The 23463-nt window shown below is 41.7% G+C and overlaps 1 protein-coding gene across 2 annotated transcripts in view; it reads right to left on the bottom strand.

The window, feature by feature from the left end:
- Positions 1 to 10767: 10767 nt before the first annotated feature.
- eng (endoglin) overlaps positions 10768 to 23463 on the bottom strand; it is a 39910-nt gene continuing 27214 nt past the window's right edge. Inside the window, exons 5-14 of one of the 2 annotated variants that reach the window (XM_061068948.1) lie at positions 22585 to 22762; positions 19780 to 19969; positions 19589 to 19691; positions 18597 to 18801; positions 18132 to 18283; positions 17588 to 17818; positions 17368 to 17428; positions 13575 to 13685; positions 13423 to 13470; positions 10768 to 13327 (exon numbers count right to left, since the gene is read on the bottom strand). In XM_061068948.1, the coding sequence (XP_060924931.1) occupies positions 13206 to 13327; positions 13423 to 13470; positions 13575 to 13685; positions 17368 to 17428; positions 17588 to 17818; positions 18132 to 18283; positions 18597 to 18801; positions 19589 to 19691; positions 19780 to 19969; positions 22585 to 22762 (1401 nt within the window). In that variant the 3' untranslated portion in view covers positions 10768 to 13205. The remainder of the gene's footprint in view (positions 13328 to 13422; positions 13471 to 13574; positions 13686 to 17367; positions 17429 to 17587; positions 17819 to 18131; positions 18284 to 18596; positions 18802 to 19588; positions 19692 to 19779; positions 19970 to 22584; positions 22763 to 23463) is intronic. The other variant, XM_061068949.1, reaches the window with a different exon arrangement.

Genomic DNA, 23463 nt, shown 5'->3' with positions numbered 1-23463 from the left:
CTCTCCTCTCTAATAGCAGTGGCTGTTCCCCAGCAAGAACACAAATAACTGTTATTCCATTTTATTTCCAGGACTCTGACGTCCTGCTTGAAATAGAGACACATGGATGTTATAGCTGCTCAGGAAGCAGCGGGAGGGTTCAGTTGCAGTCCCTGTCTCCTGTTTCTCACGTTTGCTATTCTCTTTGTCCAAGGTTTGTACATTTTGTTCTGAAAGCTGTAATTTTTTTTGCTTTTTCTTATCTCGTGGATGTCCTGACTCGAGTCCTGGGCCGACACGTTTCTTCCTCCGTTTTAAAGCGGTGGTGGATCTAATCCTTTGTTTATGTTTGGATCGCAGAAGTGTGACTTTAAAAGCAGTCAGTAAACGCCGCGGTGGTGTTGAAGAGTGCCGAATGTGACACATGATGGATGCTCGGAGCCAGTGTTGTGAAAAAAAACTTGATTTCTCTTCACACCTAATGGACTGGCCAGCTATCCCCCAGACTGCGAGAGCTCCTAAATAAAGGCAGAGACCTTTGGCCAAGCTGACAACACCGCTGACTTCCGAATAAACCTTCACCATCTATCTCCACTGACATGCTGGAGTAGGCGGGGAAGTATTCTCAGCATAACAAAAATTCAATAAAACATATAGGGGATCTAACAGCTCCTGTGGTGCATTCATGTCTTAATCCGACAAAAGCAACAGGATCTCGCACCATTTTTTTTTTTTTTGTAATGTTTGAGAACAAAATCAAATCCAGTATTAAGTCTTGCCTCTGTTTAAGGACGGTAACGCCGCAAAGCCGTAAGCTTTAAACAGAGCCACATTTCAAAATCTCATCTCCACGCAGTGAGCATTACGCAAACCCACATGGACACAAGGAGAGAGACAGAGAGAGAGAGTGGAGGAGCAGGCGTCAGCAGAGAGAGAGTCAGACAGAACGCCACGCTGCGTCTAACCTTTTCTTAAGGCTCTGCAGCCGGGGGTATTTAGGCATCACAAACAGAGAACAGAGCAGTGGGCAAACAGGGAGGCCGACCCGCTCTGACCTCACCAGAAATGGGACGTCTTTGATATTCCCTGGGCACATGACACAAGGTTCTCCGATTAAAAGCCTTTTATTCTCCGTGACCTTTCCCTTTCGCCCGTCTCTCCTCTGAGAAATCTTCGCTCCTTCAGCTGCCGTCGGCGCTGACAGGCCTTCCCCGCCGAAAACAAAAAAAAGCCAAGTGGTCGGGTGACATAAAGTCAATATGGGCGTCTCGTGTTGTGTTTAAAGGCATCTCACCGTAACCTCTGTGTTATTGCTCCTTATATAGCGAAACATATGGAAGGAGAAAGTCGACCTCATGTGGGAGCTGGTGATTAATGACCATTTTTCGGCATCTGGTGCATTTCCAACAAAATGTAGATTAACGGTATTCATTAATGTCAAATGATTAAGAGCTACATGTTGTCTCCACCTGCCCCGTTAATCTTTATGGTTGCATTTTCAGTCTTCCTTTTTTTTTTCTTCTTGGTTTTGTTTTGAGCAATTTAACAACAGCCGCTCAATCATCCAGAGTTCTGTGGCTGACGAGACTCACTGTGACACGTACCTGATTGGGTTCCAGTCTCTATCTCTGTCCCAAACATTGGTCATTATCACCTCCCCTGTGTGGACGTGACCTCTCACCCTCGGTGTGTCGTGTCGCCGAACGGACATGCAACTGATGAATTCCTAAATCGGAACGTTTTGACACTTTGGCGTGCGACTGACGGCCCACCTATGTCAGAGATTAGTGCGCGGTGCGGTTGTTGAATGCCAAACAAGAACAAAAGACAACATTTACGAAAGCACACGTGTAGAATATTATGCCTCCGCCTTTTAGAATGAGGGATTCAAATTGAAAAACTTGCTCCGTGAAGCTGGGACAAAGCCTGGCAAGGTCTGTGGCTGAGCTGTGGCCACGTCTTCAGTCACAGTCATCACTAATTTTGGGATCCTGTCTACTAAGCTACTACGAAGGTAATTAGTCCCTATATCTTCATAAACAACCCATTTACCTGCGTCAGGTTTATTGTATTGTTGTCATTTAGGTTACGACAATAAACAAAAGTTGTGGAACGGTTATGATTTACTAAGGTTTAGGGGAACAAATGTAGTTTGGGCTTAAAATGAGGCTTTCCTTAAGTTTCAAGGACTTTCGTCATAGCGTATCCAACGGTAACACAGTTAAGGTTGTGGAACGGTCATGGATGAAGAAACTACAGTCTCATTATAGAACTTGAAATGGGAAAACAAACAACAGTCTTCTTTGTGTTCCGTCAACCCATTCATCCACCTCGTTATCCCCAACGTGGACTGTGTCGCTTTACCATGTCACCTGACTTCCTCGGACTCTCCTAACATAGTTACAATGACCTGATAACAATAAATAGCTGTATATCTTAGGATTCTAAATATTTCAAAGTGAAAAATCAAGACAGAGCACAAATTATTAAGTGAAAACAAAAATACTTGAGGTATAAGATGAAGAATCGATCCATCCATTATCTATACCGTTTATACTCTTAGGGGTCTCAGGGAGAGCTGGAGCCAATCCCAGCTCACATTGGGGGGAGAGGCGGGGTTCATCCTGGACATGTCAACATAGAATCGCAGGGCCAACATAGACAGACAGAAAATGCAAACCCCACACAGAAAGGAAGCAGGTGACCCAGGATTCGAACCAAAAAAGAGGTAAATGGTGTAATGCATCAATGTGCATTGTTTTTTATTAAGATAACTTATTAGTAAATCCCATCAAGTTGCTTTGCAGTCGAGCGGCACCCGGTAGATTTGGAGCAGAGCTTGCACACACCTTACAAAAGTTAACTGAATCAACAAAATAACTGCTGTGACCCAGCTCAGTGCACACCCAGAGCACATTAACTCAAGCAAACTGGGAGCAATGTGAGGCACATCCATGCGTGTAATGACAATTGACAAAGGTTTCTACAATGCAGTTAAGTAATAAAACGTAAAAGGTGCAGAGGTGGTACCTTTGTTTTTCCCTTCAGTTTCTGGGATTAAAAATATAAAATCTTAATCAATGTCAATGCGAGCTGAACGATCTTGCTTTTGGTGAAGACAAATACACATTTTTCACTTTTAATAGAGACTTTAGTTCCCTGCTGGGACACTTTTCATATGAGTTTATTTTACAATCGCATCGGCATCACACCGGCGGAAGAACTTACTATGAGCAACAATCTGTTCCCCTTACTGGAACACATATGGGGCTTTTCCTCGCCAGCATCTAAATGCTAAATATTCGTCTCCAAAAAACAAATCACAGCCACACTCACACACATAAAATCATTTCTCTGTCTCTCTCCAACACAAACACACACACACACACACACACACACACACACACACACACACACCCTTCATCTGCCTTTGGTGTACAGATAAAACGTGGAATATAATCATAATAAATTTGATTTGAACACACAGCAACATGTATGTTGCATCCCTAAATTCATTAAGTCCGGGCCTTTGGCAGCAGGCTCTGTTTGTCATTGTCCAATTGGTCCATGCCACCCACTGGTAACTTTATCTCTCCGTCCAGCTTTCCATCCACCGCAGCCGATCCCTCTCTCCCTCCACCCGTAAAAAAAAAAAAAACCTGTCCTCTTTGCACAAGGCCCCCTCATTCATTCTAATTAAGCCAACTGAAACTAAATAGCAGAGGCTTTGTTTACAAGCGGCTCGCTGTGCTCAGCATTCTGTGCACGGTGCCACTTGTCTTTGCAGCCAGTCAGGGGTTTTATCTGGAGCTACACTTACTGCTTACACTAATTTACATTCGTGTATTTTTTTTCCTTGCCACTTATTTCCATATCTGCCACCGTGAGGCTAGGTTTTGTCTTCACGGAGGAAATATATCAATCACATTGACGCTATAGCTAACACTGGCTCCCTCAACACCACACACCAAAAACACCACGCACTGGGATTGGAGAGGCAGAGTGTTGAACTGATAACATCGTCGTCCACATGGCAAACAGTCGTGCCAGACAAGGGTCGACAACCACTTTAGGTCTTAATAAGAGTGAGCAAAATAAATTTCCGCGGAAAGAAAATAGTTGAATTAAAGGCTGTGCAAAAACAGCAGAAAATCCTGAAAATCTCCTTGATGACTTGACAAGAGGTGGAACCCCAGTAACAGCACAGCACAATGCAACCGGTGCCACATGTTTTCATTAAGTGAGAACTTTGCAAAGGGTTCTGAAAACTGTGACTGTGACTGAAGTTCAACAAGTGGATGTAGTGCATTTGAAGGGGCTCCGTTGGTCGTGTAAAAATCAAATAATTCACCAGGGTTAAAAGGTGCGTTGTTGTGCTCAAATCACTTAATGGTATTTTGTAGTGGGCTAATTGTTGGCACTGACCAAGCTGAGCCAGTTGTATGATTATAAGCAACATGTTCTACTGTGTTCCTATCCAGTCACACAAGGAGGTTTGATCCCTCGTCTGTTTGTTTGTTGGATGATTTGTGGTTTGTTTGTTTGTTTGTTTGTCAGCAGGATTATACAAGGACTACCAAATGGATTTCCATGAAACTTGGTGGAAGGATGGGACAAGGGCCAAGAAAGGACCGTGGTTATAGACACCAATATTTCAACTTCTTGGAGTCACGGGTGAGCTGATTAGATTTGGGTGGTCAAAGGTCAAGGCTGCTGTGACCTCCTGAACAAGTCTCTGGTCTTGTGAAGCCAACGTCTCAGAAAACAGCCTGAAACCTGAAAGATGAACTGATTCGATTTGGATGGTCAAAGCTCAAAGGTCAAGGTCACAGTGGCCTCTAAAGACATGCCTTGAACGGGAGATCTTAACTCAACCTTTAGGAAATGTCTTTAAAATTGGACTCAATGATGAACTGATTTTATTTCAGTGGTCAAAGGTCACAGTCATGAATGCTGACTGAAGTTGCACTGGTTGGCGGAGGCATAAAACCGCAGGGCGTTGGTTTTAGTTTTGGATTTGTTACTTTGTTACTTTGTGAGGTGGATATCTACATCTGAGTCAACCATCCTAACACAACATAACACATAAGAGTCACAAGTTAAACCAGACAGCTTTAGTGGATTAGTTACATTAGGTTACACATGATGAAAGCAAAACAACATCTCAACACTAAAGTTTCTCTATGAAGAACCAGCTAAGGGAGTGAGCTACCGGAGGAGAAAACTATAATCTGTTGTGGCAGTTAGCAGGAGAAAAAAAATACCTGCAAAGCATTTAGCTGCGGCCAATTTACGCTTCAGCTGGATCATCAGGCAGGAAGTTCATGGAGAAATTGTTCAGCACCTTCTTTGTTACCCCATCAGTCGATACGTAAAGGAAATGCATTAATCTTATAAAACATTGAAAACAAAAGGTGGGATGAGGCTTAGGAAGGAAGGCAGGATTGGTTTTGCTTATATGGTGTAAACATACTATATACAATCTACCTGTATATACTAACTCTGTACTGCAGAATGTGCATGTTTTCAACCAACTTTGTTTGCGCTGAACTTGGTGGTTTGGGCATAAGCCCAAAAAGAACCAATTCAATTTTCCTCTCCTCTCCTCTCCTCTCCTCTCCTCTCCTCTCCTCTCCTCTCCTCTCCTCTCCTCTCCTCTCCTCTCCTCTCCTCTCCTCTCCTCTCCTCTCCTCTCCTCTCCTCTCCTCTCCTCTCCTTCCACTTCTTGTCCTTTCCTTTCCTGCAATGTTGTGTCCTTTCCTTTCCTCTCCTCTCCTCTCCTCTCCCCTCATTTCTTGTCCTTTCCATTCCTTCCATTTCTTGTCCTTTCCTTTCCTTTCCTGCAATGTTGTGTGCTTTCCTTTCCTCTCCTCTCCTCTCCTCTCCCCTTCTTTCCTTTGCTGTCCTATCCTTGAGAAACTGGCATTTTTGTTAAATTTGATCAGGGAACTAAAAATAAAACCCGCAGACTACTTTCACTACATTTTCCTTTTATGTTGCTATTGAATGGAATAGACAGGATTATTGTGTGTTGTTGGAATGTCATGTTGTTTGGCCTTGGTGGAGGCATGTGCTTTGCCGAGTGCCATTCTAGTTTGCATCTCCTTTCCTTCTCTGGTGCGGACCTGCGTTAATTTTGAAGCTGGGGATGTTCAGCACAAATCACAAAACAGCAGACAAGAAAGGAAAGCGTCCACCTGCTGCTCATGAAATTCACTTTCATGCACGAGGAATAAGGAAATGGATAAATCTGCATAAGAAAATATGAATGTTTACCAAAATGTGTTGATTGCATAAAGTAATACAAATTCACATTACAGCGAATGTCCAGTGCCTGTGGAATGGATATTTTCATTGATGATATTAGTTGCACTTGCATGCAAAAGAAGCAGTAAGCCATGTTTTTATCACCTGAGGTGTTTGGGCCACACATCAGCTCCGGGGGTGTCTGCAGTTTGAAGGGATGGGATTTGCTGGAAGCACACAGCACTGCCTATAAGTTAGAGGATTACCTTGGTCCACTCCACGAGGCTGCTGGCAAAGTTTACAGGTGCTGGCGAGAGAGTGACTGTGCGAGAGTGGGTGAGCGAGGCTGGGCTTGCACGTCGTCTCGGAGCGCGTAAACAACCCTGTGTGCAGCACAGCGCCTCGGGGTGTGAAAGTCTGAGGGAGACGAGGCTTACACCGAGAAGCTTCACTTGTGCTCACATATAGCTTCCAGAATTCGACATGCCCTCGAGGCTTTATAGGCTTCATGTCAGGATCAGTCCCAGATTTGTTCACCTGATTCTCACAAAGGCGCCTAAAGAGGCCATATAGACGCATTGATGATGAGAAAACACGCATTGTGCAAAAACAGTCTTGTGCATTTTCATATCAGATCGTATTAGTCGCACTGTCCATGTGTGATGGGCAGAAACGTATTTACAGCCCGGTGTTACATTTCATATTCTCAGTGCTTCTGCACAGCATCACTTGTGATTTCATTCAATCGTCTCTCAGCAGATTCGCTCGGTGCTTCGCTTTTACAAAGGGGCTCATTGTCTTCTTCTGTTAATAGGCTATAAAATCTGTGCATTCAGAGAAAAAAAGATTTTTAAAAAATATAGCCCCATCTGGTGGTCGTCGGCAGTAAAACATTCATCAGAGTAATTAAATGTAATGGGTTGTTTCCCCCGCAGCCATTCATTATGCAGCGTTGCCAGCATATCTAGCACCATAATGAAAACTGTACCGAGATAGTTTATCTTTTCAATTTCAGCACAGTCATTGGTCAACTCTACACAAGTGACAGTTTGTGTTGAGGACTATATGCAGTGCTTCAGGACCCATGATTAAACACATGACCTTTACATGACCAGAGGGGTCACTATCAAACTGCCACTTGTCTCCCATTCCCATGGTCTTACCTTTGAGTGAGAGATGGAAACCAACAGTCTTTATGGGGGGAGTCAAATGATTCAATAATTAATGGTGTTGTTGGCTCAATTAACCCCATCAAATCAATATAAATCCAAACGAGGGACGGTTTAATTTCTTATTTCTGTATTTTTCACATTACAGACAACGATACTAGATCATTTGAAATGGTCTTAAGACACATCAGTCATCTTTTCTTCTTCCTCCAAGTTGCTGTTGTTGTTTTCTCAAAGGTTATGGAACAAATCAACGTCTTTCTTTCATTTATCCCCAAGTCTCAGTCTTGTTCTCTCTGCACTGTGAATTGGTTGCCATTTAATATGCTGCACTATTGTTAAAACAGAATGGGGTAATAATAATAATCTTTATTTATATGGCAACTTTCAAATAATAGAACGAGCCTTAAAAGTTATGAATTATAGTGAAGAAATATCTCATTGGCTGTGGTTGAAGTTTATGAAATTCCTGGTGATGAGAACACAAGGCAAGTGAAGGTACACACTGTTCACGCAATCGGCAGAAGACATACGACAACTGTAGCTGTGTCCAAATATCATACTCATACCATTTTTAAAAGTCTTTGACTAATGTTTAAAAAAAGTGACACGAATAAAGTGAACTCCAGGATGTATGCATAATATATATGCATAATATATGAAGGCTCTAAGAAATGTAAAAACTAGAAAAAGCTCCAAAGCTCCAAGAACTTTTGAGAAAAATATGAAGATTTTAGAGAAGCTATTTATTCTCAGAACAGACATTTTGCTTTGGTTTGTGAAGTTTCTTTACTTGTTTACTGCTTCTGATCAACAATTGTACCAGGTTAGACTGTGGCTAACTGACACCACCTCCAATGACCATTGGCATTAAGTATTAAACTCATCTCATAATTTCAGATGACTGAATTACTGTTCTGCAGAAAAAAAAGCTCATCTCAACCCTCAGATGTAAACAACCTGAGCAGGCAAGCACACGCACACACACACACACACACACACACACACACACACACACACACACACACACACACACTCAGTCATACACTCATACAGACTTGTCACATTGTGTATCCTTCAAGGCCAAAGGCTTCCAACACGTATTGTGTGCCTTGGCTCCAGTTCTGAAAATGTGATTGAATTTTGTATCTAAAACAGACTGAGGAAAAGCTGCAGCTAGAGAAAGAAAACACCATTACGTTCATCATTGCACCCAACAATAAGGGTTACATACATATGACTCATAACACAAATGCATAATGATGTTTTCTACTCGTAGAGCCCATTGTTTCAGGTTAGTCAGGAGTCAAGCTCTGCTGAATCAGATGGAATTCATAACAAGACTTGGAGACGGAATTCTCAATATTATAATAACATTTGAAGAACAGGATTTCACAAAAAAAGACAGATGACACATTCAGTTTATTTTTAACTACTTCACTATTCGTGATGACAAGGAGAAATACCCTCAAAACAATAGGTGAGGTAATTATACTTGAGCATTTCTTTTTTATATGGGATTCATTTGGGAAATTATTTTAGAAGGATCACATTGATTCACCAACTGCTGTTAGTTTCTTTGCAGATGAAGCTCTTATACACAAACCTAAAATAATTTGCTAATATACAGCGCATATACAGCTGCATAAAGCTGATAAGATAAGATAAATCAATTCAGAGGGAAGTACACAGGGAAAGAAAGAAACATTTTATTCAAAAAGATATCCTATATATTCTCCTTTCACTACGGAAATATTATATAAATGTACTTGAGTAAAGTGCAGTGGCAAAGGATGATTGCATGAAGATGTATTTGTATTTAGTAGTATATTTTATATTCCATAACTATATTGATGTATATATATGTATGTACGGTGACACTCTCTGCTGCTAATATTTTGAAATGTCTCTTCACATTGCTAGTACAAATGTAGAAGTGTCAAATCAAAACAGACACAGGGTTCAGAGGGAAGTCATCTATCACATAGGACAAACCACCTGCAGCACAAACACTGTATAATTTTCACTCTTCCTATAATTCACTGCTGCTATCGATGGGTTCTGGACTTTGTATTACTTTGACTGTGCAACAAGGACACAACAGCAACACCAGGAAACCCATAGAGGAAGGTTTGTCATATTCACTTTATTAGGATAATTTCAGACAAATCTAATACAGTATTTGGTTCAGAGACAATATAAAAATACATGACATCAGTTGAATACTATCTCAACACATATTGGACCCATTTTAAATGGTAAAAGGCTGCACACTGGCACAAAAAAAATAACGCTGCATTTTATACTTTATAAAATCAAATCAGACATTCAGACTTATTGTGTGGGCTTCATAGTTTTTGATTTGTAAAAATTCCGGATTTACAACATCTGCAAAAGAGACTAGAGGAAGATTATTCTGACAGAAATGTTGGCATAGAGTACACCTACACACAGACACTCACACAATTGAGCATGCACACAGAAATGTGGTGCATATACCATGTACATGCACACAAACACACACGCATATATTTCCGTAACTGTGTAGATGGCCTCAGGAGGAAGCTGTGGTCAGAGGCAACGAAGGGATTTGCAGGATTAACATTTGATTTAACTGACAGCCTGATTTTATATTCATGTATATCTACTCGAATACCTGACCTTTGGAAAAAATATATAAATAATGGGTCTAATTTGCAGCATTTTATATCTTAAATGAAAAAACCTGTACTTGCTGCATTTTCACTTAAAGTTAAAAAAAAAACAACAACAGGATATTTAACTGAGATGCTACTTTATGGTGAAATAATCAAAATTCCCCTCCTCCATTACTTCCACTGAGGATACCACAATGCACACAACACAATGTCAGGATGTCAGCATCGGCGGAGATACGCTGTGTTCTTGGGCCGCGGGGGAGAATCTGACAGGGAGGCCATAACAGGTCAAACAGGGGGTTCAAGCAACAAACCACATGTACTGTCTGTGACATGTGCTGTGATACGCACTGCCTGCTGTATAATTGGTAAAAACACAGATCAATATGAGTATGTAAAAAAACTATACATAACAAATCTTGTGCATTTGATAAGTGCCTTGATTTCGAGATTGTCCCAGTTCTTCAAATACATAAGAGAGGGAAGCGGGTTAAGAAAAATAGGAATATCATACAAAACTTACAAAACCAAAAAAAAAACATTATTAAAACTACATATAGACACTACATACAAGTTAACCTCATCATATTGCACAAACACTCAAGTGGCATTTTGTACTGGCCCTCTTTGTTCGGTCTCTACACGGATACACAAAGACAATCTGCCGTGTACGGAGAAAACGTACACAAATGCACACACAGGGGGGGGGGGGGGGCTACTGAGCTCAGATACATACAATGAGGAGACATTTCTAAAATGTCGTTGGTCTGGAAAACACTGAAATGTTTTAAGATTAGCTTGGAAGGTGAATAAATTATTCAAACAATCAAAAAAGAGGAGGTGGGTAACTATAATGTCATGTGGATATATATCTATATCAGTATATGAAATGTATATAAAGAAAAAAAAATTAACATCAGAATTCTGGTGCTTTTGTATTGTAAATGGTACTTGAATGGATGCCTGCTGAATCAAGAGGTTTGACATGTGAATGGGAATATTTTCTAAGAGTGGCAGTAAAAATATCAAAATACATTACACAGTGGAAGAAACAGTGGGTTTCAAGGATCAACCGTTACTGTAAGACTGCAGCCCTCGAGGAATTCCCCCATCACGCAAGCTATCATGCATGTAAGCAATCACATGTAGCAAGAAAAGCTGATATTTTGAACATCAAACTCATCTTTCTTAATTATTTCCATATAATTAAAGAATGTTCAGTATATCTGAAAAATAAAGCAGGAATTTAAAAGGTAGTTGTCATTGGGTTAGAGCGGTTATCTTTACTGACTTATGTATTGTTGCAAACAGAACATACAAAATTTAGTTTTATACTATTGTTGCTTGTGATTATATCATTGAGTGCTAATGAGCTGTATCCAGAGCTGGGGACGAACTTACAGCTTACAGAAAAGCAGGGGGAAGGTTAAACTCAATATGGCAAATTTATTTATTGAAAGAAAAAAAAAATTGCACAGATTTATTCTCCTAATTCATAAGAAATGCTAAATAATCAATCATAGAATCTCACAGCCCTTCGTTTGTACCTATACTTTTCCAGGAGTCGGGGTGGCGACTCTTCAGCCTGTGTCAACTTGAGCTTGTTGGTCAAAGCGAGGTGATCAATAACGTCCATTACAGGTCTAAAAATTATTTTTCCCTTCCGCGGACTTGTCTCCGATCGCGAGACAGAGCAGAGCATTAGCTGCAATTAGTGGCACAGTGACATTGAACATGAGTGGGGAGGTTGGACGGTTTATAACACATTTAATGTCAAAGTCTTTGCTTTTTAAATAAGCAGAAGAGTGATGCTTTATGCAGCATAAACAGCTGCACCTTAGAGGGCAGTTAAGGCTGGTGTTCAGAAAACACTTAAACGCAACACGTAAAGCATCTATTTTTGTACGTGTGTGTTGTCACAGGCTTGAGTTTTTTTACGGTTGCAACAAATCATCAGGAAGTGGTGATGGACTGATCCTGACGAGACCGGATAATGTGCAGAGGAAAAGTACTGGAATTCAACCTCCAGACAGACTATTTTAGGGAAACTCCACCCAGTGTGTGCAGCTGCATGAGTCCACATATAAACCTGAAAACTGATGTGCTAACTCCTCCTTAAGGGCACATTACTCAGCTCTGAATACAGCCATACATCTCCATACTGCACATTACATGAGGGATCATTTCAAAGCTCCTTTTCCTAATGGTTTATCGCTACCTTTTGGCCATAAACAAGATTTTAGATTGGTTTTGTTGGGTGATTAGAGAATCAAGAATGTTCCTCCAGCTTTCCAAAAAAAGCTATGTGGTTACTATTTCTACATGGACGCCCCCGAGACTGCTATTGCATAGCATGAAAATGGCACCATAACTTTTTGTTTTTGAGCTACAAAGGACCCAGCGGGTCTGCTATAAAGTTAAATAGAAAAATAACAACATGAAAAAGGCAGAGAGTAAGATTCAGTTCACCAGAGAAATCCAGTGGTAAGTTTAAACCTAGCCCCGGACTTCTTAGCAATAGGAGGTAGCTGGTAACTCTTCACCTCGAACTCCAATTAGGACAAATACCCCTAAAAGTGAGCATTTAATTGGCCGAGAGATCCGAACACGTCGAGCTTCTCAGTCCCCCGAGGTGTTGTTGATAACTTTTTGGACTGACCTAACTAAAGCCCTTTGTATTTTTTTTGGTGGCTTAGATCTGAACGCAAAAACAGCTTTTCATCTGTTTTTCAAAGTCGATTCTTTTGACTGGTTTGTCTCCTGTCTGACTATTATTGTGCTGCCGTCACACAAGCACAATTCACTGAAAGGAATGCAGTGAATTTCCTGTTAGCTCTTGGGGGATGTGGTTTGTTTTTCCTGTTGCTTGGAGCCTTTTTTCCTCTCTCTTGCCCTCTTTAACTTCCTGTCCAGGAGCTTGACAGAGAAGCTACAGAGGTGAGCGTCAGAGGCCACAGATTAGACTTCTGTTTATCTGTCACCTCGGCCCTGTGGGTTGTGCTTTTTTAAAATTTATTTACGTGTATTTAAAGAGAGGGCAGGATAGGGGATGAATGCTTCTCAAGCATTATTGAAGAAAACAAAAGCACAAAACCCATTTAGGTGAATTTGAGGGGAGATGGCGGCCCTGCTGGTGGTGCAGATTAGCATAATCTCATGCCATGCTGCTGGTCGGCGTGCTTTGGGTGCTTCCGATGCTAGCGTTAGCGCTGCTGTTCTCAGAGGGGGAAGGGTTGTTGGAAACTGGTTGTCGTTTGGCTCCTGAGCAGGGGCATCCTGAAGAAAGAGGCCAAAAAAACTATGAGAACATGATAACAAGGATAGAACTGATGAAAAGACAAGAAAAGAGAGTTAAAAACAAATGTCCTCACCTGGAAGACTTGCTGCAGTTGTGCTCATGTCTAGTCCAGTTGGGTATCCTGAATCAAGCAAAATCAGCAGATGAGAAATTCAGACAAATATAAAACGAGATCTGCTGTATCTTCACGCACGGACACTTCGTAATGTACATTTGTACATTTACCTGTTTTAATTTTGATGAACCACAGTGCTCCAATAAGTAATACTCCAATCAGGAACCCTCCGAATGCAATGCCCAGGACACCAGGTAGACCGAAATCAAAGCACGGTGGGGCTGAAACATAAACATAAAAAAGAACACAATGTATGAAAGCTTCAGTGACACAACAGCAATAACAGCAACTGATAGTTACTGCTATCGACAAAATAAATTTTCAGAAACTTAAAATGATCTGGACGTGGCCTGTCAATCACATACTTTGTGTTTTGTATTCAAGTGACAGTATTGTTGTGTGGTGATCCAGTTTCAATATTTCATATCCATAAGCTTTCAGAAGACGTGCACAAATATGGACAAAACTAATGTTCCCTCAGTTTCTATATCAAACATTGAGCATACATGAGCTTTAAGGAAGTTGAATTCATAAAAAAAAATGTAAATGTTCTTATCTCTGACTATATAATAACTTTTGATAAAATAATGAGGAACTGTGATGGACGGTTACCACCACAGCTTTACAAACCACATACAACACAGACAGATTTTCTTACAAGCTGAAGCCAACAGCTGCCTCCACGCTTAGTTTAAAGATTCATGATACAGGTTTTGGACGGATGTTATGTCAGGTACTATATGATGTGTACAAGCTGAAGCGTGGCCCTTTAACACCGCCTCCCTCCCATCTCCTCGTTACCATGACAGCACAAGCAAGGCCCATGTAGAAAATATAACAGTCATTACTTTTGCAGGGTGACCTCAACCCAACAGATATAAAAAAAGAGCAAATTTGTACTTTATCATTTCCCCTTTTCTAATTTAATGATACAAATTTCACTTTACAATCAAGTTATGCATTTGGCGATGTTCTTTGGGCCGAGCTCTGTGCTGGCTCGCCCTGCACAATGTGCTCCTCTGCTAACAGACTTAATAGAAAACATAAAACTCAGAGCAAGGGGCCATAAAAAAAATCACTTTCCCTCGGAGCAGCTCTGAAAGAGAAAGAGAACAGGGCACCAACACTAAAACTTGATCAAGCCTCTGACATACAACACAGTGGCACAGACAGACTGTATTAGGCTGGCAAGGCCAACCCACAATTCTGCTCCACTCATTGTGGTCCGGCGAGTCCGTGGACGGATCACCTTGAGACGCACGTCATTTCGAGAAGGCTGTACAATAGATCATTGACAGTTTTCCTCTTCACTCAGACATCACCTAAAACTGCTCCGACGTCGGATTGTACAAACAAACCACTCACTTGGCACCTATTGATCGCTGCTTCCAATTTCTAAGCTGAAAAAATAACATACGCACAAGGCAGAAAAAAAACTTTGAAAAAGTCCTTGAAAATCATTTTCAAATCATTTCTTTGAAATAATTTTGACTAAGACCTGATCTAAACTTTGCTGAATCTGTACTTAAGGAGCTGCACACTCACACAACTCACACAACTGTTTCTCTTAGCACACAAGCAAGCAGTCCACAGTCCCCACTGGAACATAATCCACGTGTACATGCCATGGAATGCATATTAAGAAGAAAAAAAAGGAATGCAAATGTCTCTCCCCTTCTCCAGGTGCCTGTAGAGAGTCTCCCACAAGTATCAGCAACGTTGGTAAGAAACTAATCATCACCTTTGCATGAGTTTCTCTCACCTGCCTCTACTGCCTCCTGCCTCCTGGTGGAAAGTGTGAGTCTAAGCACAACACTGAGCATCGCACAATACAGCTCTCCATTACTAATAACGACAGAGGGTTTGTTTTGTAGAAACGTGCCACCACTGTGCATCATGCCCATTTTAATAACTGATGCATGTAGTGCTACTGCCGCAGCTGTGTGAGTTTATAGATTACATCATTTCATGCTAATATCTGAACATTCATCATTGAGAACGGAGGTACAAAGTGTAATGTCGCACATGTCACTCATTAGAAGAATTTAATTGTTTTAATTAATTGAGTTACAGAAATATATGCTTGTTTGATAGAACCATTGCAAATACCAACTGCAGCAAACACGACTCAGAGCCTATGCTCAGAGCATTGAAACAGGGACATCTTGTGGCTGTTTAAACTAACTACATCTCCCACCGTCCACCCAGGTTGTTGTCGTGTCAGTGAGGAACATTCCTTGACCCTGACTGGGATAAAACATCACAGATGCGTGATGGTGCTTTTCCTCTTGAGACTTTTTTTCTCCAGGCAATCAGTTGCTGTGTTAGTTTGTACAAGTGAGCCTTTGACAGCAAAGCTGAATAAACAGGAGCAGGAAGCAGAAGCTCCAGTGCAGGTGGACAGGAGGAGACAGGCAGCAGGCCTGTGCCGTGGCTCCCTGGAGCCCCCTTTATGAAAGCGACCAAACAGGAAGGATGGCTGAATGGAGCGCTCAGTCCTGCCCAGTGAAGGCAGAACGCAGCCCGCTCGCTCTGCTGATATAACCCTTGTATCTCTGACACCGGCTGAAGAATGAAGCCACGTAAGCAGAGCTACCGGACCAGCATTTTTCCTTCACAGCTAATTCCATTCCTGTGTTTCAGCCGCGCCAGAAAAACATTTCTAACTGCACACAACAGGACACAGGAAGGTAGGGATGAGTGGTTTAGTCAGCTTCCTCACCACACACACACACACACAAACACACACACACACACACTCAGCAACACTGACACACCAGCCTCTGTGCGTGCAGAATTAAGAAAGCTTAAAAATAAACAATCCCTTTATCATTTTTACAAAGACCAAACTCCAGGTGTTCTTCTGAGCAGCGTCGACTCTCTCGCGCTGTTTTGCTTAGAAATGAATTTTTCCTGGAGATTAATCACCCGTCTGGAGACTTCTGTCATCAGTCCAAAAGCATCTTTCCCTGTTTGAGAGGACTGTGTTGAATGGTCCGACAATAGCACCAGGCCGGCTGTGTTTGGACAGCAGCGCAGTCAGGCCCCACTTGGAAACACAAAGGCCTTCACCTCCCTCCCCTGACGACCATTACTTCTGATTGTGGTCACAAGGTCATTCTGCAGACCTTCCTAAAGGACGAGGCTCTGCCCTGAAACCCCCCCCCTCGCCGGCTTCACCGCATATCCTGAGTCCACTGCTATGACAACCGCCATGCGCGGCGTTTGTTGTGCACCGACAGCAACAATATGCATGAAAATTTAAGCAGCGGGCAGCAATGTACTGGCTGAGCATCGGACTCAGCAATTAAGTCCTGAAGGCAGGAAAAGGAAAAATTCTAAAGTGTGTCTTTTTTCTTTCGCGAGTTGGGAGACTTTGTTGTTAGAGAATAAAATATATGAAATATTCATCCTCATAGGGAGGATTTGCCAAAAATGTGAAAATTGAACTCAAGGTCACCATCAAGACAACATCACGTGGAGACAACATTTCACAGAGTGGAACTTATGTATTTGTTTGGTGCAGTTTCATTATTGTGAAAGCAATTAGGTTTCTGTGTTAGTGTTTGTTCGAGAAGTACTAATTACAAATAAGGATTAAAAAAAAGAAGTTTATATTTATATAATAAATATATAATTTATAACCCTTTAAGACAGCTAAATCAATGTTAATCAGTTTTAATGAGTAAGATTCTATAAGAGGAAATGTTTAGTTTTAATACAAAATATAATAGATGTAAGGAGATTATTATAAAAAATACTGTATTTGATAAAACTTCTTAAGATTGAATTAAGACAGAACCCCAAATGTGGATAAAAGTATCATCTGCTTCCATGAGAACAATTAAAAGGGTAAGAGAAAAAATGAACTGGTTTATATTTTGGAGTTTAAACTGAACTCACTTGGTGGTTGCAGACACGGCTTGGTAACCTCCACCTTCACTTTTCCTCCTTCTCCACAGGTCTAGTGAGTTGGTAAGAACAAGATGGAAACAACTCATCAACACTTACAACAAAAAAAAATCACAATGACAGAGGTTATGCATATTTTTAATTGCTTTACAAATTCCAATGTAACCTTTTATTTAAGAATAAAAGCATTTTCATCTTGATGAACTCTTACCTCACTGTGGCACAGTTTGACGGAGCACTCCAGGTCCCACGTGGTGGACGTCAGCTCTTCGAGTTGATCTAATGAGAAGCTGAGTCGAGTGCTGTTGGGGCAGGATTTCGAGGAGCAGAACTCCGGGATGAAGGGCAGTTCCTTTACTACAGGGAACGAACCCTTAGAGTACACGAGGCAGCTCATCACCTTGATGGTCAAGACCATGTTCCCAAAAGTGTGACCTGAAATCTACAGGGGGACAGAGACAACAACATAAACTGTGACAGAATGTAAATTCAAGAACCGGTAGTATCCGCGTATAGAAACAACTGCCAAGGAGGCCATGTGTTCACATCTGTTCATTTGTCTGTTCATGCAAAAAGATTATGCAAAAACTACTGGAAGGAATTCTACAAAACTTGATTGTCGAATGCAGTACAAGTCAGATAGGAAACTATTAAATGTCACTTTCTTTTACATTGCGAAATCTGGCTTTTTCCAATATTATCACAATTCCCCAGCGCATAGTTTTGTAATAAATAAACTTTAAATGATTTCTTACCTCTGCATAAATCCTCTTGTCGCTCTGTACCCTGGTGTTGCCGTCTAGGGGAGTTTGGTAATCTAGGGAGGTGTACAGCTGCATCAGCAGAGGCATCTGGTGAGGAGCAGTGGTTGCGATTGGGTTGATTGGTTCTAGTGTTGATTCTGCAACTGACAGAGGAAGCAAAACAAGAAAATAAATAAACCATATTATATAAACCATTTTGTTCATATACTCTTTTGTGTTAAAAGCCTAAAAGAGTTGGAGTTGCAGCACAACACACAGTATATGTAAAATAATACAGTGCATTGCAGTAATAGTGTGATAACAGTAATGATGATGGTGAAAATTACTTTGACTATTATTACAGCATTATTCCTCCTGATCTCTAATCTCGCTGCAGGGATTGTGTAGCATGTATTATATGCAGAGCTGTGACTTCTCACCATCTGCTCTAAAACACCTTAAAAAACAAATGTATACCTTCCACTGTCTCACCTGCCGGGGCGTCGTTTTTCACAAGGACCAGTAAGATTGTGGAATTCGCTGGTCTGAGCTCAGTGTAGCTGGTGAAAGTGCTGACATTAAAAACTTGTAAAGCCTTCCTTTGCACATCCCTCGCATTGTCACTGTTCAGCGTGTGCGAGGGCGGGATTCTGATGTTGGGCAGCAGGATGTCATTGTTGGACTGTGGAAAAAGGGAAGAGGCGCTCGGATTTAGAGGCTGTGTCGCACACAAGAACATCTCTCCATAATTTCCACCAAAGTGGGCCAACTTATTGTGTGTGTAAGAAGTCGGTTAATTCTGTTATCAAGTGAGCGATGTAGCACTTTTGACAGCAGATTCTTTGTCCTCCTTATGAAACCTGTCACACATGTGCTGTTGTGGGACAATACATGTGATAACTCCATGAGCCATAACTACTCTGTGTGTGTGTGTGTGTGTGTGTGTGTGTGTGTGTGTGTGTGTGTGTGTGTGTGTGTGTGTGTGTGTGTGTGTGTGTGTGTGTGTGTGTGTGTGTGTGTGTGTGTGTGTGTGTGTGTGTGTGTGTGTGTGTGTGTGTGTGTGTGTGTGTGTGTGTGTGTGTGTGTGTTACACAGTCACATTATGGAGACTAGTTTTCCTAATTAGGACAAAATCCTCATCATGTAAATAATTACATTTAAGATGAAGACATGTTTTAAGGTTAGGTTTAGGCTAAAGTAAGGTTTAGGTTTAGGTTAGGGTTTAAGTTAGGGTTGACTTAGAGTTAGAACGAGCACTCCAAGGGGCATAGGCACAAAGGGATAGTAGTAACTATGGTTAGTTAAGTCTCCAGGAAACCACTGTAAGTCAATCTAAAGTCCTCCGAAGTCATAGACATAAGACTGTCTGGGAGTGTGTGTGTATGTATGTGTGTGTGTGTGTGTGTGTGTGTGTGTGTGTGTGTGTGTGTGTGTGTGTGTGTGTGTGTGTGTGTATGTGTTTAGCTTACACCAAACTGGGTGTACTGTGCATTGAGGACCATCCACGTAGTTCCCTGAGGTCCCCTGAGGAACACCCTGATCTTCTTTTCGTCAACACGCAGCAATACATTGCTGCAACACAGACAACCACACGTTACATGTTTTCTAACAAAACCGAACAACAGCAACAACGATGCACGTGCTGAATTTCCAGTTTTACCTAATGCTCGTATTCTCTGGGATGTTGATGATGTGAAGCTCGGCCCCGTCCACTTGGTTTTTCGGCTGCTGCTGCGGCGGCGAGCAAGACGTGAGCGAAGAAGCAAGAGGTGCGGCTTCAATCTTCAGGAAGTGCTTCTCGGACGCATCTTCACTTTTAAGTACACAATCACGAGACCCAGGTTTGGTTCCTGTAAAAAAAAAAAAAAAAGTTCATCGTTGTTCATTTGTTGATTGTAACAGAAAACTGACATTGTGGGTAAAAAAGAAGACAGCTTCATAAAACGGATGCAAGCACTGCTCTTCCCTGCGGCAGTGGTGCAGTGATTGCAATAGCTAATAAACAATTACAGCCTGTAATTTGTATTGATTTACCACTGGTGCTCCTGGAGACCGTTTTCAGTAACACAACTGACATTTAAATTGACGGTGTTGCACTTGTTGGTCAGTGCTGAGGAGTCACAGTGCGACCTGCAGGAGACCAAACTGCTCGGGCTGGCACACAAGCACCTTGCTGCGCTGTATATAAAAAATAAGTCTCATGGGAGAACCCTGTGCTGCACTCAACTTTTGACCTGGTACACACTCGGCGCAATGCCCAAACTGCAGTGCTGGAAGGTGGTGGGAGATAGAAGTTTCCCGCAGCACCTCAAATAACCTCATCACACCAGCAGCAACACACGCAGCAGTGTGATATACCCGACAAAATATTTGAAGCTTATTCTGCCCGGGTTGGGCTTTTCACAACAGAATATTTGAACCGAGTTTGGGAAGTCGTGGATTATGCAGCAGGAGCAGTTTGAGAAAATGTACTTTTGTTAGTAAAGTCCGACTGGAAAATATCAATCCTCGATTAAATGCCTTTGTAGTTTGTGTTTCTTAAAGAAAATTGTACTCTCTTGATTCTTGTTGTTCTGGGTCTGTACCCTCATGGTTGAATGCACTTATTGTTAATCGCTTCAATAAAAGCGTCAGCTAAGTGACATGTAATGTAATGTAATGTCATAAGGTTTAAATCAAATAAATAAATAATATAAATCATCTGATATATCGGTTTCGGAAATGTTTGACTACCTATTGATTGGGCACAGAATAAATTGTAACCAATTGTCCGTGAAAATTTTCAGTTATTAGCGACTTTCTCTCAAAACTTCAAGGGATTAGGATATTTGTCCCAGTAGTACTTCAGGACCACCTGTAAATACCACAGGTCAAGGCTGGCTTTAACCTCGGCCACTGCATAAGATGTGGCTCTTTAAATATGTACAAACATTTCTTATAACATGATAGCAGTAGCATGTCAGGGATCTCAAATCACAAGGAACCACAAGGGCTATGTACATACTGTATTTTCTCCGCACCTACTTTGCAAACCCTCCACTTGGCAGCGCACTAGTTGTGTAATCACTGCACACACTTTTCAAACGCCCACAACATCCTACATGAGTTCACCTTACACCCCAAAACAGGCCGAGACGCATGATGAAACAGCGATGTAAACTTCTACAGCAGAAGTTTGAATTCCCCTGCGGACTGTGGGCCTGTTATAGAACGAGCTAAAGCTAAGAGTGGCAGAACAACAAAGTGTTCAACATGCGATTTAAACAACACAGTTAAAATAGCAAAAAGAGCAATATGATTGCTTGGTAATAATTGTGCTTCATGGAAAATCCTGCTGCTACTGCTGCAGGCAAAGAGCAGCCAGTAATAATGTCCAGACCTAACATGTACGTTCAGCACTGCTGGCCTTTTGTCCATGGTATCCCTTTTCAAATGTTTCTTAATATGCAATGAAGTCCTGTCTTGATATTAACCGAGTCCTCAAACTTTTACATTTCATATACAGGGACTAAAAAAGGTCTCGTCGAGGCCCACAAAGTTTTCTCAGTGATTTCATCAGACAATTTTTTTAAGCACAACTAAGATAAAAGAAGGCTGGTGATGCATTTTATCAAGAACCCTGGAAACAAAACCGCAGCCATCCCTGATTGCTGTACCGCAGACTCCCCCGTCGAGTTGTGTAAGGAGGAGATTTATGTTTTGCCGACTGTAATTACTTTGCCCTCTTCAGCATCGAAAATACGGTCCGAGACCAAACAAAGACGCAGATAGCGGATCCCAGATAAACATCACGGGCGGCAGGGCTGATAAATCTGAAACACTTCAAGGCAGACAAAGTCCTTTACAGTGATCTGATGGAAATCTATCGTGTTGTCTGGTCTGCTTCCTCATTTCATGTATGGAATGTTAACATGCAATTAACTTCCTCCCAAAGACTGCATATAAAGATAAGTGACATGGCTGATTCGAAAAAGTGAAGCCAAAGTTTCTTGATGGTCCTCTGGTGGCTGGTTACAGTAAAGTTGATAAACCCCACCTCCTCCATGTTCGAAAAGGGGACATGCTATGTACCTGTTGATTTTTTTCCCCTCAAATATGGTCTGTGTTTGCTCACTAGAGCGGTCTTCATATTCAGAGCAGGACTTCTCTGACTTGTGGTCAGATTTTGAAAAGCTCCTGCTTTTTGGTTCCTTGGTTAAAGGGTGAAGAATTAACCAAGGACAAAAGTCTTAATTGAACTTTGAATAAACAGGCGAACAGCTCTTTGTGCAGCAGCGGCGACACAGCTTTAGGATTCTGAGTCCTGCCGCAGGTCTTTATTTGCTGCTCAGTTACCGGGTTACCGCCTTGAGAGTTTCAGAAAGGAAACTGCGAGCAACCTCTCCACAGACCAAACAAACAACCCCTTCCAAACAGACATGTTTTGAACAGCAGTCATCAGCCAGGTTGCACAAACAATTCTCACCTGTTCTTCCTGTTGACGAGATGGACATCAGATTCCGGACCGTTGTGAAGGAAGTCACGCCCCCAAACTTCTTACTTGCCCACTTGACCAACTCCTCATCCTGAGTGGGGATGTCGTACTTGTGGACATTGCCGGGAAGAGTATTACCGTGCATGGTAATCGTTGAGTTATTGCTCAGCTGTAAAGCAGAAGATCCATGTCCTTTCGGTTAGTTTCATGAGAAGGCAATTTCCCGAAAGAAACAGTCATAATCGCCTCGGTCGTAAAAAGGCTTCAGTGTGTGTGTGTGTTTCACTCATTGCTCATTAACACAGGAATGACTGAGACAGCTTTGTATTTTTTAAATATATAAAAATCATGTCTGCGCTGATTTTGACACATCAAAACTTCTTTACCCATCCCTCTTATTCTCTTTTTATCCCCCTAAACCTCCACCCGACTCTCCCTCCATACTCCTAGCGGGGTTCTGTTAAAAAGAAATGTTTATTATGGTTAAGTGTCCACGAGCCCAGTTGCACAACCCTGTTGGAGCCAAGGTCTTTCCTTTGCTTCCTGAGTGGGGCCAGGAAATGGGACCTTTTTTAAGCTTTGTGCGTCACCGCTGTCGGCCTGAAATCTGGCTCCATACATGGTATAAATATATACATCTATCCCGTCGACGAGACACCGCTGCTTCCTCGTCTGGCCCGATGGGAAATAATGGGGGTTTACATTAAGCGTTGCATGATTAAGCAGGCAGGAAAATAGGCCTCTAGACCATTAGTCCCCTGTTAAAAAGAAAAGAGACTCAACAAATAACAACCCAGAGCTTTTTTTCTGTTTGTCCGTTGAGGCTCAACCATCAATGGACTTTAATCCAATTGTGTTTGGCCTTCTCTT

The sequence above is a fragment of the Limanda limanda genome, chromosome 1, assembly GCF_963576545.1.
Source record: "Limanda limanda chromosome 1, fLimLim1.1, whole genome shotgun sequence".
Taxonomy (NCBI): Eukaryota; Metazoa; Chordata; class Actinopteri; order Pleuronectiformes; family Pleuronectidae; genus Limanda; species Limanda limanda.
Note: the sequence above shows the minus strand (reverse complement) of the source record. Positions and strands in the feature narration are given on the sequence as shown.